At 40.4% G+C, this 18,465-nt stretch overlaps 1 protein-coding gene across 2 annotated transcripts in view; it reads left to right on the top strand.

Moving 5' to 3' along the window:
• Snx7 (sorting nexin 7) overlaps positions 1-18,465 on the top strand; it is a 78,645-nt gene that overhangs the window by 43,205 nt on the left and 16,975 nt on the right. Inside the window, exon 8 of one of the 2 annotated variants that reach the window (XM_038311900.1) lies at positions 16,927-17,079. The exons of the other annotated variant lie outside the window; for it this stretch is intronic. Within the exon in view, the coding sequence (XP_038167828.1) occupies positions 16,927-17,079 (153 nt within the window). The remainder of the gene's footprint in view (positions 1-16,926; positions 17,080-18,465) is intronic. 2 annotated transcript variants of the gene reach the window in all.

Raw genomic sequence — 18,465 nt, 5'->3', positions numbered from 1 at the left:
TATGATGTGCACACATGTTTTCCTCTCTCTTTGTGTGTATGTGTGTGTCTCTGTATAGTATGTATGTTTTGAATGTATGTAAGTATGTTTCCATATGTGTACCTACATGCATGTGACGAGAGGAGCTTGATTGTGGATGTCTTTTTTGGTTAATCTTTACCTCCTATCTTAAGACAGGGTCTCTTACTGATCCTATAACTTGCTGGTCTAGCTAACCAGCTTGATTTGGGGATCACCCATCTTTGTCTCCCTGCTGCTGTCATTACTGGTAGGCTGCTACCCTGTTCTATCCCCTAGCGTTCATGGAGATCATGGATTCTGAATTCTGGTCCTCACACTTGGGTGGCAAATACTTTATACACCGAGTCAATAGTTTCAGCCATATTTTCTCTTTTTGTCTGTTTTCATATTGGTGTGTGTCTCGGCAGCTCTGCATGCAACATGTCCATTTGCTCCCATGACCACAAAGCACCTGTCCACTGGGAGGGAAGATTTTCTCCTTGTATATTTACCTTTATCAGTTTCTCCTAAATGGCATCCCACAAAATTTCCTTCAGGATTTGTGATCAGTATTATAAGAGGACACTATGTGATCAACCACGGAGTGGGACTGTTACTTCCAGAATTGATTTATTCCAGCTACCATACATTCCGTGGCTTGGAGACATGAAAAGCTAGGTCTCATGACAGAGCAAGAACAGGATAGTGTGGGTTGTGGATCAGAATAAGAACTGCTAAGTGTAACTGCTCCCATGCAAATATGTAGCAACATCTGGATTCACATATACATAGCTGAGAGGGGCTGTGGGATGGGCGAGAGTATTGCTGTAACCAAGAGCCAGAATGTACCCGAGGATGCCATGAATTTCTTTTGTTTCAATATTGTTTTGCTAGAGTCCCATTCAAGGGTTCATTGGCTTGACTTGTAGTATTTATATATCATATTTATAGAAACTTATGAAAAAACGGTTTTAGAGGAAACCCTAGCGAATATCTGATGAAAGGTAGTGAAAGTTGTCCCCAGACAGGAGGCTGTTAAGTCTGGAATTGTTCAACATGGGTGTTTTCTTCTCAGTCATTTGTTTTAGTGCCCTTAGCACCTCTAATACAGCATCACGGCAAAGAATTTTAAGATGGGGGTCTTAATTCTAGTCTCAGGATTGCATATGCTGTTGAGAACACAGTGTTTCCTGGCAAAGGTCATGGACTGCCTTTGGAGCTTAGGGTTGGGAGTGAGGAGTACCTTCCTATAGTATTCTCAAGTCACTTATTAAAACGTTGGCTTGTAAATTTTAAAACATCTTAGAAGAACTCTTTTGGTGAGTCCATTGTGCTTAACATTCTTCTGGATCAAAATGCAGAGAGTGGTAGCTGCATGTTTGCTTGTTAGACTTTCCTAGTGTTCCAAACAAGAAAAAAAATCGAGGACGGGGCCCGAGGGCTAACTCAGTGGTACAAAACTTGTCCAGCATCAATGTTGTAATAGATTTGTCTTTAAGGAAAGAAGGCAGAATTCAAAATATAAAAGTGTATCTTTTCATTTCCCTGCGAGGCACTCCAGCCAGGGGGATGATTCTGTGATGAATATTGTAATGCATTTTGGTTTATACAGACTGCTCGTAAGTCGTGCTGCTGGAGTTCATTTTAGCTAGCTACTCTTGGTTCTATGTCATCGATGTACAATAAAGACCATTTGAAGGTGCAGCACGATTCTACTTCAGCTTAGCGTTGGCAGCGCTAAGCATTTCACCACTTTCCTTTCTGAAGACCCCTGAGAAAGTTTCATTTCCTCAGGGCAGCAGCGATTGCGTCCGGTCTTTTGAGTAGTGTTTTCCGTTTTCTCTCATCTTGACTTTACCACGTGATCCCAGCTTTCTTCTCAACTCCTTTGTTATATCAGTTGCCATGATGTTGATTAATCCATTCTGATCTACTGCGGTTTGGCACATGTTTCCTTTGTGGGTAAGATGGCCACACAGTCGGTTAATTTAGCTAGTCTCAATTTCCATGCTTAATTTCTTTTGCGCTGTTGCCCTTTTGAGAAAGATTTTCATTTGTGTATGTGGGGGTAGGTGTGTCAGAGGCCAGAAGTCAGCATTAGATCCCTGGAGCTGAAATTGCTCATGGTTGTGAGCCACCTCATGTGGATGCTGGGAACTGAACTGGGGTCCACTGCAAGAGCAGCAAGTGCTCCTAACGGCTGAGCTGTCTCTCCAGCTTCTGTATTTCTGTCTTTCTCCCCTGGCTGTTTCAAAACCAGTAGAGTACAATTTCAGGAATCTTGCTAAATCCCAACATGGAGCATGTGAAAAAACAAAGGAACTAGAGGTAAAACTTTAAATTGTCTACAAGACCAGCCACTTTTATACAGCATATTCATGACCAGGCTTTTATTTTTGAAGGTATTTCTTTAGGACTATACAGACATTGGCATTTCTTTTGCAAATGAAAACTTAAACCCTAAATGGCTCCTGCCATTTTGGCTTAAAAAAAAAAAAAAAAAAAAAAAAAAAAAAAAAAAACCTCACTAGCAGATCCTAGAGGTTTAAAAAAGTAGTATTTCTAAAATATTGCCTGTGAGAAATTATGTATGGAAGTAACCATTTATTACTCTGGGGTGAGAGAGGGGGATCCTGGTAGTATTGACAGTAGCCTCTCTATCTCTGTATATTTGTGGTGGGAGAGGGCAGGAGGAGGGTGAAGGCCAGCAAAGATTGCAGAATTTTGTTAGTTTTCCTTTTCCCATGAAGGGTCTCAAGCTCCGCCTTTCTCCAGAACCCTTTCCGTCCCTGTCTTCACTGTAATCGGAAAAGTGGCAGAAGGATAAGTAAAAAGAGTAGTTTAAAATTCTAGCCTCATATTTTTTTTTTCAGTATTTAAAACAACCTTCTATGTCTGGTATTTGGATTTGTGGTTTTCTTTGTGGAATCCTCCTGCCACGAGTATAATAGTTTAAACATCTGTCCTATGCAGACACTCAACAGAGATTCAATTTCTTTTTAATTTAAACATTTTGTTAATAAAAAATGTGCCCTGAGGGTCTGTCTTACATATCTCTTTCACTTGCAGCTCTGCTTGGACACTCAATAAATATTTGATTATGCTTAGAGCAATAACACACAGGGAGCCAGGAGCCTGCAGAGGGCTTTGATTCGCTCGTCCTTAACTTGTAACCTTAATTAGACATTAGCCATTCTTTATCTGTGAACACCCAGAAATAATGTTTCCTTTAAAAAGAAGTTTATTTTTTTTAAAAAAACTTACTTTTAAATATAGAACTTTGAGTAATAAACTTTGCTAAGTTACAGTACAAATGTGTGAAATATTAGATAATAATATCCTCAAACATATCTCATAAAGTATGAACAGCGTTATTATTTATTAGTATTGAATTTTCCTTTAAAAGGAAGCCAAGCTGACATGGTAGTCTATGCCTGTAGGCAGCTCTGGTGAGGCTGGGACAGTAAGCACAAGTTCAAGGTCAGATGGGGTTTCCTGTGGTGAGCTCTTACCTCAAAGGAAGAAAAAGTACAGGTAGCTTCCACTTGTTTCTTAGATAGTTATCTTTCTAGTAAGTACATTTTGATTTGTTGTGAATCTTCAGGCTTCGGGTAGTAGGTCTTTGTTTCTACTGAATCTTTTGTTAACTGGAAAGTCAAATGGGGAGAAATCTGTGAGCACATCACCATTCAAGTTTTAAAATACTTACCAGAGGGCCGAAGAGATGGCTTACCAGTCAAGACTGCTTGCAAAGACACTGGTTCAATTCCCCGCATCCACTTGGCATCTCACAACTGTCTGGAACCCCAGTTATAGGGGATCTGACATTCTCATCTGGCCTCCTTGGGAATCAGGCATTCATGTGGTGCACATGCATGTACTTATCCCAGTACACATGCAATAAAAGTAAAACAAGTTTTCATTCAAAAAAAAATACAGAATATATTCTAGGCCCATACTGGTACTTTCCTTCTGTCACCATGTTCAGTATTGTTTTGGTTGCATATTTTATGCCAACATGGTGTTAATTGTTTGCTTCCATCACCCAGTGATTAATTCTATGAGGTAGCTAATAATTAAATCCACACATCAAATCGTTCAAAACTTTATTCTATTTAACATTATGTGTATATGAGAGTCCATGTGCTGCTCTGTGCCCATGGATGTATGTGCCTTCGGAGAGCAGAAGAGGAAGTTGGATCTCCTGGAACTGGAGGTACAGGTGGTTTTGGCCTTCCTGATATTGGTGCTGGGAGCCAAACTCCAGTCCTCTGAAGAGTAGCAAGTGCTGTTCACTGCTGAGCCATCTCTCTAGCTGCGAATCCCATTCTTATATAGGAAAACAAGGTCTAGAAAGTCAATCGATAGATATAGTTACCGATAAATATATTTTAAATTTAATAGGGCACATCCGTAGTTATTCATTTTTTTTTAATGTTCAGGCATCGGGAGGAAGATAATCCACAGCAAATAAGATTGAGAATGTCTCTGTCCCGAAGGAACTTACCGTCTACCAGAAAGAGCTCGCAAACAAGTAGAACAAGATACTAAATGTCTGTGATGATTTTAGATAGACATGTGTGCTATGTTTATGCTATGAAGAAAATAAAGCAGTATGATATGACAGGGAACTCTCTGTATAGAGATGAGAAAAGGACATGTGTGGGGGTGTCTAGGTAGACAGCATTGAGAGGAGATAAGTTAATGGCAGGAGACCTTTGGCTCAATTTCTGGAGCACAGCATTCAAAATAAAAAAGTCGGATCCATGACACTCAGAAGAGAATAGGCTCAGCAGGTTTTAGGAGTTTTGGCTAACTCATTTGAAGCTAGAGAATAAGCAGAGGACTGGTGGCTGCAGAAGGAAGACTGAAGGGATACAGTATGTTCTGCCCACCTTGGAGTTTGCCCAGGGTCCAGTGGAGAACTTTTGCATGGGTTAGGAAGGAAGATAACCGCCTTTATTGCAATTTTGTATCTCAAAATTACTGACGTCCGAACATTTCTAAATATTGCTCAAGCTCTTTGATTTCCCGCTTGGACCATTGAGGAGTAAGCTGCAAACCTTATAGCCATGACATCAGAATGGTTGTCTCATGAACATGGCCATTAGCTAGTCTTAATTTCCATGTTTATCTCTTGCACTATTGTCCTTTTGAAAAAGATTTTCGTTTCTGTATGTGTGGGCAGGTGCTTCAGAGGTCAGAAGTCAGCATTAGATCCCTGGAGCTGGAGTTGCACATGTTTGTGAGCATGTGATACCCGCCATGATCAGTGGCTTCCCATTGATCCATTCCCAGCATCTAATGTTCAGAAGCTATGCAAAGTTTCCTATAGTTTAACACTGTTCTCAACAGCACCTCAAGGCTTCCTCCTTCTGGAATAATTCCTTCTTCTTCTTCTTCTTCTCTTCCCCTTCATGATCATCATGCCTTCAAAGGCCATGGGGCAGCTGTTTTGTGGAAGGCTCCAGTATTAACGTTGGATATTTCTTCAGGATTATACTATAGTTATTAGCACTCAAGTGATTCTGTGACTCTCTCATCAATTCCCATTAGGCAGTATGTGGTCTTTCTGTGTCTTAGCAGTGGTGATGCCCTCCTTAGTCGTTTGTGAAGGCGTTCATCAGGCTTCTCTGTAGAGCACTGCTTTCCCTCTTTGTTATTCAGAAATATTCGTGGGGTACATCTTTAAAATGAAACTTTCTCAGCTTGTTACAGCCATGCAATCAACCATTATTAATCAATAATTAGGCCTTCATTTTCCTGAAAAATTACTCTTAAAATGCAAACATTAGCTCCAAACACTGTTACTCATTTACATAACTTTCGAATGAACAACATCTTATTTTTCTCTTAAGATCTGTTCCTAATTTCTAATTCAAGTAATTGGCATGTTTTAAATATATATTTGTGTGGCTCAAAATTAATTAATATTAAAATGTATTTAGTGACAACCTTTCTTCCCCTCCCCACATCCCATCTTCTCACTGAATATGTTATAAGCACACAGTCTAGTTAGTCTCTTCTGTAGATGATTTCTTTTTGATATGCAAAAATACATCTTTTGATATTACTTTACAATGTACTTAACAATATAAAGATGTTTTCCTTCTTTTTTTTCTTTTTTGTATTGAAAACAGATTTTTCTCTCATACAACACATTCCAACCACAGTTTCTCCTCTCTCTACATCTCTTAGCTCCCCTCCCCACTTTCCTTCTCCTCCAAATCCACTCTCCCTCCTTTTCCTCTTTTGAAAAGAGCAGGCCTCCAAGAAAGGACAGACAAACAGAGCAAAATGACATACAGTAAGACAAGGGGAAAGCCCTTATTTTAAGGCTGGACAAGGTAACCCAGTAAGGGGGTTTTGCCTTCTTTATACTATATGTCTTACAGATACTCACATCAGTTGACTTTTTATAACTGAATTATACTTTATTTTGTGCATATACCAGAATTTATTTAACCTTACCTTACTGCTGAATGTTTGTTATTTCTCCTCTTGTAAACAGTGCCTCTGTGAAGAACCTTCTATTTATACTTTCTGTGAATGTGCCAGTAATTCTGTAAAATAAATGCCTGGAGAAGTGGACAGAACTAGAAAAAAGACCATCCTTAAGTGAGGTAACCCAGACACAGAAAGGCAAACATTGTATGTGCTCACTCCTGAGTGGATATTAGACATAAAACAAAGGATAACCAACCCAGAGTCCACAACCCCAGAGAAGCCAGGAAATAAGGAGACCCCTAAGAGATACATGCATGGATCCCCCTGGGAAGGGGAAATAGACAAGATCTCCTGAGTAGATTGGGAGCATGGGGGAAGGCTGGAGGGTGGAAGGGGAGTGGAGAGGGGGGAGAAAGGGGAGGGGGGAAGAGAACATGAGGGATCAGGAATGTCGAGTTGTGTAAAGGTCAGAGAGGGAGAACTAGGAAAGAGATATCTTGAGAGAGGGGTCCATTGTGGGTTTAGTGAGAAACCTGACACTAGGGAAATTCCCATGAATCCATAAGAATGACCCCACATAAGACCTTAAGCAATAGTAGAGAGGGTGCCTTAGCTGCCCTTCCCCGATAATCAGATTGATGACTACCTTAATTGCCATCAATTAACCAGTAACCGATGGAAGCAGATGCAGAGAGCCACAACTAAGCACTGGACAAAGCTCCTGGAGTCCAGTTGTAAAGAGGGAGGAGCAGTCATAGGAGCAAAGAGGTCAAGACCATGATGGGGAAAGACACAGAAACAGCTGACCCAAGTTAGTTGAGCTCACTGACTTTGGACTAACATCTGGAGAACCTGCATTGGACCCAACTAGGCCTTCAGAATGTGGGTGACAATTGTGTGGCTTGGGCAGTTTGTAGGGCCACTGGCAGTAGAACCAGTGTTTATCTCTAGAGCATGAACTGGCTTTTTGGAGCCCATTCCTTATGGAGGGATACCTTGCTCAGCCTAGATATAGGGCAGGGTGGGGGCCTTGATCCTGCCTCAAGTGATGTTACAGACTTTGTTGACTGTCGATGGGAGGCCTCACCCTCTCTGAGAAGAGGGTGGGGTGAGGGGAAGTGGGGGAAATGGAATGATGGGAGGGAGAACTGGAATTAGTACGTAAAATAAAGATTTAAAAAAATTAAATAAATAGATAATTGTCTGGAAGTGACTGAGATCTTGGACACTTCGCTAATATCTGTTTCTTAATGTGTGGACGGGAGATAACAGTAGAACCTACTTCATCGGGCTAACTGCATTAACTCATGCTTGATAATACCCGACACAAGGGAATGGCTAGAACGTTTATCTATTATTAATAACAAATTATTCTCCAAAGGAGAGCAATTTATATCTTTAGAATCCAACAAATGTCTAGACCCCCAGCCTTGTCAGTGGCACCAAGCTGTAGGTATACTGCTATCCAAAAAGAAAAAAAATAGCATCCAGACTAGATTAGTTTGTCTTGTCCTTATGAAGAGTGCATTTTTGTTTTCATGTGGTTTTTTTTCTGTTGTGATTATGGTTTTGCTCATTAGGTCCTGTCCTAGTTTCATAACCTGTTGTGATAAAATACTCTGGCAAGGGGAACTTATGGTGAAAAGAATTGGATTTTTGCTCATAGCACCAGGTGATGCATGGTCCATCATAGTTCAGAAGCCAAAGAGGTCGGTAGTTGAAAGAGCAAATTACATGCACAGTCAGGAGCAGAAAGGGGATAAATGCATCCACTTCCATGTGTGCCCTGCTACCGCCCTACACGTCTCCAGTTCAAGCTTCCAATCTGAGGAATGGCGCCTCTCCCAAGCAGTCTCATGGAGTGGCCTTAAGTTAAATCAGGTATCGGCTGGTTACTCCTACAAGCTTTGTGCCACCATGTCCCTAGTACCCTAGTATATTTTGTAGGCAGGACACCACCGTAGCTCTGGGCATTTGTTGCTGTGTTGGTGTTTGTGGTTCTCCTTTGGTAGTTTTCAGAGTACCTTCCTGTACAAAGGATACTACATGTAGGGGTGAGGGCTCATGTAGTCACTGGCTTAACTTCTCTGTGTTCAGTGAGATGTGTAGGTGTTGTCTTCAGTTTGTGGAGAGCAACCTATGATCTCAACAACAGCCTGGGTTACATGGGGGTTCCTCCAGGATGGCAAACAAACATCACTTAGATGTAGCCTATTTGCTGCACCGAAAGTTTCCTTTGGTAACAGGAGGTACCCCGTTGAGGCTATGTCTGCCTGGTTATTTTGGTGATTTCATTTAGGTCACCTTCCCCTGTGTATCTATTTCAGGAAGTGTCTACTCTATTAGTTACCCATACTACCCCTCAAATTGCTGTTAATGTTAGTTATCTCTCCCCATATTCCCTACCCCATTCCCTCTTCCCTTTACCTCTCCACTTGAATAAGGGACTGGGGGGCACAGACAGACCTCCCTAGGACAGGGGCATAGAATAGTTATGGATAGATGTGTGGGGCGGGGTGGAACTATCTATCTTTTCTACGTCCCTTTCCTAAGAGATCCACCTATACTACCTAGTACCATATGCTATAACTATTCTCTGTTGTTCTATGGACAGTAATTTGGTTTTCATTGACTTAACAGACAACATCCCCATATAAACAAATGCATACCATATTTGTCCTTCTGGTTCTGGGTCACCTAACTCAGAATGCTTTCTTTTTCTAGTTTCATCTATTACTTGCAAGTTTCATTCTTTTTAATGGTTGATTAGTATCTAGTTGTATAAGTTGTAGCACATTTTCCTTATCCTTTTTTTTAATCCATCTTGTTTGTTCCCAATTTCTGGCTATTATGAATAGAACAGCAGTGAGCATGATTGAACAAGCGTTCCTGTGGTAAAATGTAGGATCCTTTGGGTATATGCCCCAGAGTGGATCTTGAGGTAGTTTGATCCCCATCTTCCTGAGGTATTGCCACACTGATTTTTTTTTTGTTAAGGTTACTTTTTAAGATGGAATATCCGAGCTACTTAGAATTACTTTGTCTAAAATTTGCAGGTTTTGATTATATATCTGTCTATATGTTAGCTGTCTATCAATTTCTCGATCAATCGCCTCTGTCGAATTTTAGATGAACTTCCAGATTTGCCGAAGCAGTCTGTGGCTAAATAATATTTTCCCTAGTGGTTTGTGATGCTGCCTAGGGAATATATCTGAGTTTTGTTTTATATTCAACCCGCGTGTGTGTGTTGTGTATATTCATGTGCGAGTGCATGTGCATGTGTGTGGAGAGGAGATAAACTTCAGATTTTATTTTCCAGAAGTCATAAGCCTCGTTTGAGAGGTTCTCTCATTGGGCCCCCAGGCTTCCTGATTTGGCCATTGAGCTTCAGGGATATATTAACCCAATGATGACATCACAAAAATGCACCACCATGCCTGATTTTTTTTTTCTAGCAAGCACTTCCTCTCCCTCATTCTGGAACTTTCTGATTAGAGAGAAGTTTAGATCAGAGGTTAGAGAACCTGGGGTCTAGGCAGAAGCCGATTCCTGTTAAAGGCCTTTAAAAGTGGACTACTGGAAACATTAAACAGGAGTGATTCTCCTTATCCCCATGCATATTTGCTGTGTTTGCCTGTGAAGAAGATTTAAGGGGGATCTCTTGATTTCCTAGAATGGTACTATTTAAATAATTGGCTTTCTGCGCCTACAGTGTACTGCGAAGCCATAATTACTATTTGAAGGATGCTAACGCCGTTGGAGGCGCTGGCTTCAACCGTGCTTCATCAACAGCATTTGTGGGTGTTCCCAGTCTCAAGTTGTCATTTTAGAGAAGCCATTGTGTACTGCTGAACAAGTTACATTTGGATAATGAATCTGCAATGGGTCTCTAGGAGAGAGGTTTGTACTTCTCGAGAAACGTGTGCATCATAAAGCATGCCACGAAAGGTACCACTTAGCAGTCACATGTGCACCTGAGCAGCATTGTATAATCAGGCATTTAATTTCTTCAGACGCATCTTACCTCTCTCGTGAATCGGAAAATAATACAATTTTATTGTTAAGAGCCCTCTTCTCCCTCCCCTGCAATTTAATTAGTGCTCGTTAAGGAGAGGGAGCTGTCAGATTAGAATTCAACTTTTGAGTTTTCTATTGTCTTCTGATAGAGTGGCAATCCAAATCTTTTTATTTAGGTATGTTATTTTCAAGAACTTTTCCAAATGATGATTTCCTCAGCTTGTCTTACGGTGAAGAGAAAGTTTTTTTGTTTTTTTTTTTTTTTTTACATTTGAATAAATTGAATGGCTGCGCTTTTGCTTTCCATAAAAGGGAATAATAGAGAAGTCATTTAAAAAGGAAGGCAGAGATATTATGATTAAGAATAATGATTCTTGAATTATATTATTTCACTTAAAATTTTGATGATATGTGCCTTTATGGATAGGGTCATTCACAATTTAAGTGTTTATTGTAATTTTCAGTGTTAGGAAAAAAAATCCTTAGGTATGTAATAAGAGCACACATTTCCTAAGGTTATTCCTTTAATCTACAGAGTCCCAAAAAGTCCTCAAAGTCTCCCATGACATAAGGGGGGCAGTGGAAGTAAAAAGGTGACAGATCCCGAGCTTGGACACAGGGAAAGCAAACTGAGACTCAGTAGTTCTCTTCCCAGCAAAGGACTGTCTCGTTATGAAGTTTACATAGCTTTGAGGTTTTGTGTCATGCTTGTCCTTGAATTGCAAAACGATCACAGATATGGCGAGAAAAGCTGGCTTCTTTTACTCTTATTTCACCCCAAACTGTAAAGAAGTCCGTTTTCCTTTCTGGTTTCTGTTCCAGTTCCTCTGCGAATGCTGGGGCACTGTGCTCGGAAGAGAGGGCTGCGTAGCACTGAACGCAGTGGTTGGAAGCTAGGTGGTCTCATGGCAGAGTTTACATTCAGATAGGAAGGTACAAGGAAACGAAAGGAATTGCTGGCTTGATTGAATGTTAAGTGTTGCAGGGCGTAGGCGGAAGCTAAAATAGTTCATCCGAGGCCAGTTATAGGAGAAAAAGAGATTTACTCAGTTACCTGTAGGGGACAGTGGTGAGGGCTAAAACAAAAGAGCCTCCTGGGATAATACAGTGGACCATGGTGCTTTTTATTTGGAAGCTGTCCTCCTTTTTGTGTGAGTTTCTGTTGTTCAATTCCGGGCATGCAAATTAGGATAATTCTGATAAGTATCTAGACTCCCCTGCTTCTGCCTTCCAGAATTCAGTCTCCACCTTACCCTGGTATCGCCGAAATCTGTTTGGTAAGCTATTTCAGGAACTCGTCCATTAAAACCCAAACACCCCCTGGACTCTTATTTCACAGCCAACATACCTGCCCACCCGCCTCTCTCTCCTTCTCCTATTCTAGGTCCCAGCAGTCAAGAGCCACTACCAGTTTCCAAAACAAGCGTGCTTCTTAGTTTTCCTTGCCATTCACTTCACAGGAAATGCTCCTCACATTTTCTTTAACCAGTTGCTTTGTGTATCTCCGGTCAGCAGGAGTTCGTGAGGACCACTTCTACTCCCCATTTTTAGTACCTGATGTACACTAGGTGGGCACTGAATGGATACCACAGGGCAAGTGAGAACAAGCCACATCTTCCTTGTTCTTTTTCTTGATAATTTACCGAGCCCCGATTCAAATCTATTGTTTGCCTGTCTTCTCTCTTCTGTCCTGTCTTTTTTTCGTTACCCCTGCCATGCTCAGACTCACCTACTCGAAACAGTCCTCCATGTTCTGGATAAAGCCTCCAGTGTGGACTGCTGCAGTCTCCGTTTCTCAGTTGTCATTTCTGCCTCCCAGGCTGCGGTCTTCATTCCTCGCTGCATTGTTTGCTTTTGTTCTTGTCCACTCCAGTTTCTACCATCTCTCCATTCTCTGTCTCACTGTAGCATAATGTCCGTGCTCATGCTGTGGCCTCACCTAGGAGTGTCAAAAGAGTGCCTGCTCCACCCACAGAATTAATCTACTATCCTGCATCTCTGTATTCCTTTGAACACTTTCTTCCTTAATGATAGATGCATTATGTTCTGGCTTTTGCTTTATTTTGCATTTTTGTATCTTCATAGATGGCAATCTTGAGAATCAGAGCTGAATGAGCTAACCCTTGAAGGTCATGGGCAGGCTAGACCAATACCTGGGTGGTCATAGTCTGTTGGCATAGAGAGAACACATGCAGGGCAGATTTTGATTTGAAATCCTGTTATGTCACAAGTCACTGTTGTCTCTGTTAGTCCTTTCTCCTAGGTTCCCAGTTTCTAATAGAAAGAAAAGAAAACCTAATTTATAATATCTTTATGTAGATTAAATGTAATAATATATGTGAGTATATAGCTTAAACTGATAGCAGCTGGCAGAAATATATTAATTATTCATTGTTGCACTGCTATAGGTATGTACTATTTGAAGACAATCTTGATTCATCTTCTAGTAGTAATGAGTTTCATTTAACTGTATGGCTAATTTCTAACTGAATTAAGCAGAAGCTAGAAGTTACCTAATAGCTTTACTATTAAATAGAAACCTTCCATTATTCTATTAGTAATTTTTTTGGTCTTAGAACATATTTCTGGTAATTGCTTGCTTTTTCAAGTTTCACCTGACAGAGGTCCAATTGCTGCAAGTGTTTTTTTTTTTTAAAAAGAAAAATTAGAAAAATGTTCAGTCCTCTTTACCCAGTCATTTTACACACTATTTTGTAATACAGAATATGAATTGAATCCCAAATGGTTATAGTTAGCAGAGCCTGCCATTTGTTAGAGCCTGAGAACACTGGAGGCACTGTCTTGGCCTGGCAGGTTCCTAACACATCCTATTTTCACACATTTGTAAATTCTTACTGAATGTCTAATATTCTGTCAGAACCCAGACATAGCCAACTCAAAAATACCTGATCTTCGTAACAGAGCAAGCAATAAGGGGCTGGATTATAGCTCAGTTGATTGAGTGCTTGCCTAGAATGCACCAAGTCTCACATTAGAACCTCAGAACTGTATAAACCAGGTATGAGCATGCAGGAAGAAAGTGAAGGCGGCAGGAAGACCAGGTTTAAGGTCACCCACTGCTCTGTATTGAGTTTGAGGGTAGCATAGACTACATAAAGACCCAGTTTCAAAGAAGAAGTAAGAAAATGAAGGTCACTGAGAACTTATGAGAAGAGCATCTAGTTCAGTTCCACTTTCATGGATTAGAACGACATAGTGCAGACCATTCTTTGGATCGGTGTCATGTGCTTCTTTGGTGTCTTTGAATTAACATCTCTGGAAGATGATTCACTGTGCAGAAATGTTCTCAGTTTTCTTTTCTAAACCAAAATAATGAACTCATCCACAACAACAAAATGCAACAACAAAAGCATCAAGAATTGGTCATAGTTCTTTGACGCTTATGTGTGATCCTTCACACTGGGAAAGACATTAGAAACTGCACTAGTGATCCAAGTAAGGCCAAGATATGACCAAAGAATGACACATTGCCAGAGACCAAAGTAGCAGAGGAGGAAAGGATGTCTGTGTCTGTTGTAAGAGCTAATGCTGATGGTGATTGTCTTGGTCATGATGGTCATGGACAGCCATCTAGTAGGAAAATTGTCAGACACTATGTAATTCAATATTTTGCGTTTTATGTATTTAAACAAAATTTCTATGGAATGAGTGCTATTATTTTTTATGTATTTTTATGTTTGTTTTGTGGATGGAGGAGCTAGAACTTCAACAAATAGCCGTACATTATCAGGTACTGAGCCTGAAGTTGAGCACTTCTTAACCTCTGGTCCTGATGCTGCACTTATGGACTACTAACCTCTTTCCTGAGGTCAGAAAGGAACTGTTCCCTCGAAGCCTAGCAGTCCCTGGACAGAGCTGGACCATCAGCAACCTGACCTTGCTTGAAAGGCATTGATGCTTGTGGAGTGACAGAACACAATTTTCCTATGAATTGGTTATAGCAGTGCTAGCATTTAACCTCCATAGGAAGGGGGGAAAGATACAATAGGAGCTAGTTTCCTGAAACTAGTTTCTGGAGAACCTCTATGCCAGCTGTCCTATATGCATGTGTTGTAGTCTAGAAAGCTAAAGCAGAAGACAGGATTATCACAGTTAAATGGGTGGGCCCTGGACCTTTAATATTTGTTTGCTATCGGTATGGCTCTGCCCCTGGGAAGACTTTAGCCAGCAACTCAGAGGAGTAAGGGCTAACATCCTCAAAGCTCTTTTTAGCAAACATGGGTCCTGCTTGAGTTTAGCCTTTCAACAGCTTTACTACAGATTTATCTGTTAGCACCCACCACATATGATTACTAGCCATTCAGTTAACACTCTGATAGACATTTTCCTACAATTTAGCTAAATAACTCTAAAGGAATATGGAGACTCATAAAGTGACATCATTGAGATAGTTCTACCCAACAAAGCAAAATGAAAACAATACACCTTGAGCCTTACTAAAGTAAATCTGCCATGGGGAATATATATATATATATATATATATATATATATATATATATCCACACAGGAGAGAAAAAGAGAGGGAGAGAGAGGTGTGCATATATATAAAATTTTTCTTGGGATCATAAAGTGCAAAATTCAAATATACAAGGAAAATTTAATATTAAAGGAAAATTTATTTAATTTTCAGTAAGACATATTTTCATTGACTTTAAGACATTTCCACATTGTAATTTCCTTGAAATAAGAAATGCTTCCTAAATGGTGGCCCTTTATAAATCCAACCAACTACAAATGATGGCTGCGTATAGTGTCCCTTTTAAAGCATGAAAAAGGTGGTGTCATTAACAGGAGAGGGACCGTTTCTGCTCGTATCTCCCAACTGTGTCCTGGTTCTGTAAACTCCCGAGCCTTTCCATGGACTGTGGTGCTCTCAGATCTTCCTGCTGCTGCTTTTCCCTCCTCTTGGAGGACTTCATCCATTTTGTTCAGTCTACTCCAGCATGTTGTTTGTGTTGGCCAGCCCTGTGTTCATCTTCTGGTCCATGTTTTACCCATGCCCTCTACTCAGAGAGCTTTGACCAAGATGACCCCATGTTTTACTCTCAAACATCAGACCTCAATTCTGATGGTATTTTCTTTCTTAGGTTTCCTTTGGTCTCCTTGTCTAAAATTTCAGTGGCCTCACATTTTCTCTCTAGTTTAAGGCTTCATTTTCCATTTCAGCCTTTATACTAGTTGATGGTTCATATTTTATTTATTTTGCTTATAGCTTGTCTCTCCCCAGGAGAGAATAAACTCTAGGAAAAGCGAAAATGTTCGCCTAATATCTTTACTGCTAAATCTTCCAGTCCCAGAGGCATGCCTGGCACAGACGGGGCACTTAATGAATTATTCTGAGTTTATTAACAAACACATACATTTGTGAAACATGTCTCAATGTGCTAAATCTAAAGACTGAACCAATGACATCATGCTCCAAGTTTGGTAGGGAAGAGGAAGAAAAATCTAAGTATCCCAGTAAGCCTGTCTAATAGAGGATGGACTGTATATCAGATATCTTGAGCCTGTGAACTTGCTTGTGTGTCCAGTGTGCTGGATATTTTTATGTCATCTTAATGCATGCTAAAGTTATCTGAGAGGAGGGAACTCAATTGGTAAAATTTATCCATAAAATCCAGTTGTAGGATATTAGTGATTGAAGGTGGAGGGCCCAACCCATTATCGGTGGTACCATCCTTGAGCTGGTGGTCCTGTTTTTTGTGAGAAAGCAAGATGAGCAAGCCATGGGAAGCAAACTAGTAAGCAGCACCTCTCACAGCTTCTGCATCAGCTCCTCCCTCCAGGTTCCTGTCCTGTTTGAATTCCTGTCCTGACTTCCTTCAGTGACAGACTATAGTGTGGAAGCATAAACCAAATAAACCCCTTCCTCCCCCAACTTTTTTTTTGGTCACCACGTTTCATTACAGAAACTAAGATTTCCAGTTACCCAAACAAGATGGTGTAAATTAATCCCCTAAATCTGTGTATTTGAAAACATAGTCCCTGTACATGTCGTTAATTTAGCTTATGGTTATAAATAATTAAAAATGAGGAACCAGAATTTAAAAGCTGAAGTGAAGGAAGTCTCATGTCTTTTAACATAAACGTAAATATCACCATGAATGATAGCCATCACAAGAGTTATTAATATAATTCTTTTCCAGATATGTGCTTTTCAGTTTTTCTTGTTTTATAAATAATGAAATTGAAGCACTGGGTTTGAGATGTTATCCAAGCTGACATGGTCTTGTGGCAGACCATAGGACTTTATCCAATAGCTACAGAATGCAGTGCCTTTTCCATTTTAACTGCTGTACATGGTCGGTTCCGATTGCCTTCCTCACCCCAAACTCGAGCTATTTTTAACTTTCGTACCACAATGGTCTACATGGACTCAGTGAATTCTCCACATGCTGAGGCCACATAGCTCGACTTACCTTTTTCTGTGGCGTGCTTCAGCTTACAGAAGAAATCGGGAAACTTGAAGACAAAGTAGAGTGTGCTAACAATGCGTTGAAAGCGGACTGGGAGCGGTGGAAGCAGAACATGCAGAATGATCTCAAGTTGGCTTTTACTGACACAGCCGAGGAGAACATCCACTATTACGAACAGGTAAGCCCTGGTTCTTGAAAGCCCTTCCTTGTTAAGCCGTGTGCTCTTGACTGTCTATCTGCACTGTTCAAAGACTCCAAGAGAAGAGCCAGCTGCCACCATCCAAAGCGTCCTTGGTGACTTCTTGCTGGGTTGTTCCCTCACTCCACCATAACCCTATTGATGATTTCGGAAGGAATTGCATTGCTCACTAAGATGGAATGTTCTGACTCTTTGTTTGTTTTCCCCCTTTTCTGTGTCTGTCTCCTAAAGAATTTACAAAGGAAGAAGAGCAGATGTTTGAAAAAGTCTAATCAATCCCGGCTGTCCCTGACCCCTGTGTTTCTATTCTCCCATAACTAATGCAGCCGTGTGGAAAACACAACTGATCTATGTCTCTATCCACACAAGAGTAACTCATATTTGGGGGATGGTATAATGTGTAGTTAGGATTTTTTTTCTTTTTGGACAATCATTTTCAATGTTGCAACTAACCGTTCCTCAAAGAAGTTAGTTTTGTTTTTTTTTTTTTTTTTTTTTTTTTTTTTTTTTTTTGGTTTTTCGAGACAGGGTTTCTCTGCAGCTTTTTTAGAGCCTGGCCTGGAACTAGCTCTTGTAGACCAGGCTGGCCTCGAACTCACAGAGATCCGCCTGCCTCTGCCTCCCGAGTGCTGGGATTAAAGGCGTGCGCCACCACCGCCCGGCAGAAGTTAGTTTCTTAAGTGAAGTTTGTCATGTTAATCACTGTTCCACCTAACATAATCTAACATACTTTCCTGGAAAAATATTTAAAATTCAGGTCTCTCACATTACTTCTGACAAAAAATAGTAAATATATGAAATTGTTAGGTTAAGGAATTTATACTATGTACCTACAATAATTATCATTATACAAATACTTTAAATTTAAAAGTCATCTGTTTTGAAAGACTAACTAATATGGACATTTTCATAAAATGAGAATTAAATGAATATAACCAATTATCATGCAGTAACCATGAAGAACAAGCATATCGTGTACGACAGTCCTGTCCTTGTGGAGTTAGAGCTAGTATAGAAAACAGTTGAAACAAGGGATCTAAAATTTGCAATGCATGTTCTAATACAGAAAGTCATTGCAGGGAGACCTAACCTCATATCAGGATGGGATGATCCACAGAGAGTAGGTTGAAGCTGGGATCTGAATGTTGAACGAGATACCTCCACTTGACAAGGTGAGAAGTCAAAGTCCAGGAACCAAAAACCCATGGACAAAACCATAGACGTGAGAGAAATATTAAAATCATTTAACCGCGTTGGAGGAAGTGGAGATACTGCTGAGTTTAAGACAAGTATGTTCTAAGTTCAGTCCCATCATTTCTTCTAAGGAGGCCATCGAGTTTTTATCTGATGATACATGTCACCTCC

Source organism: Arvicola amphibius, chromosome 14, assembly GCF_903992535.2.
Source record: "Arvicola amphibius chromosome 14, mArvAmp1.2, whole genome shotgun sequence".
Classification (NCBI taxonomy): Eukaryota; Metazoa; Chordata; class Mammalia; order Rodentia; family Cricetidae; genus Arvicola; species Arvicola amphibius.
The sequence above is the reverse complement of the archived record's forward strand: the minus strand, read 5'-3'. Positions and strand labels throughout refer to the sequence as shown.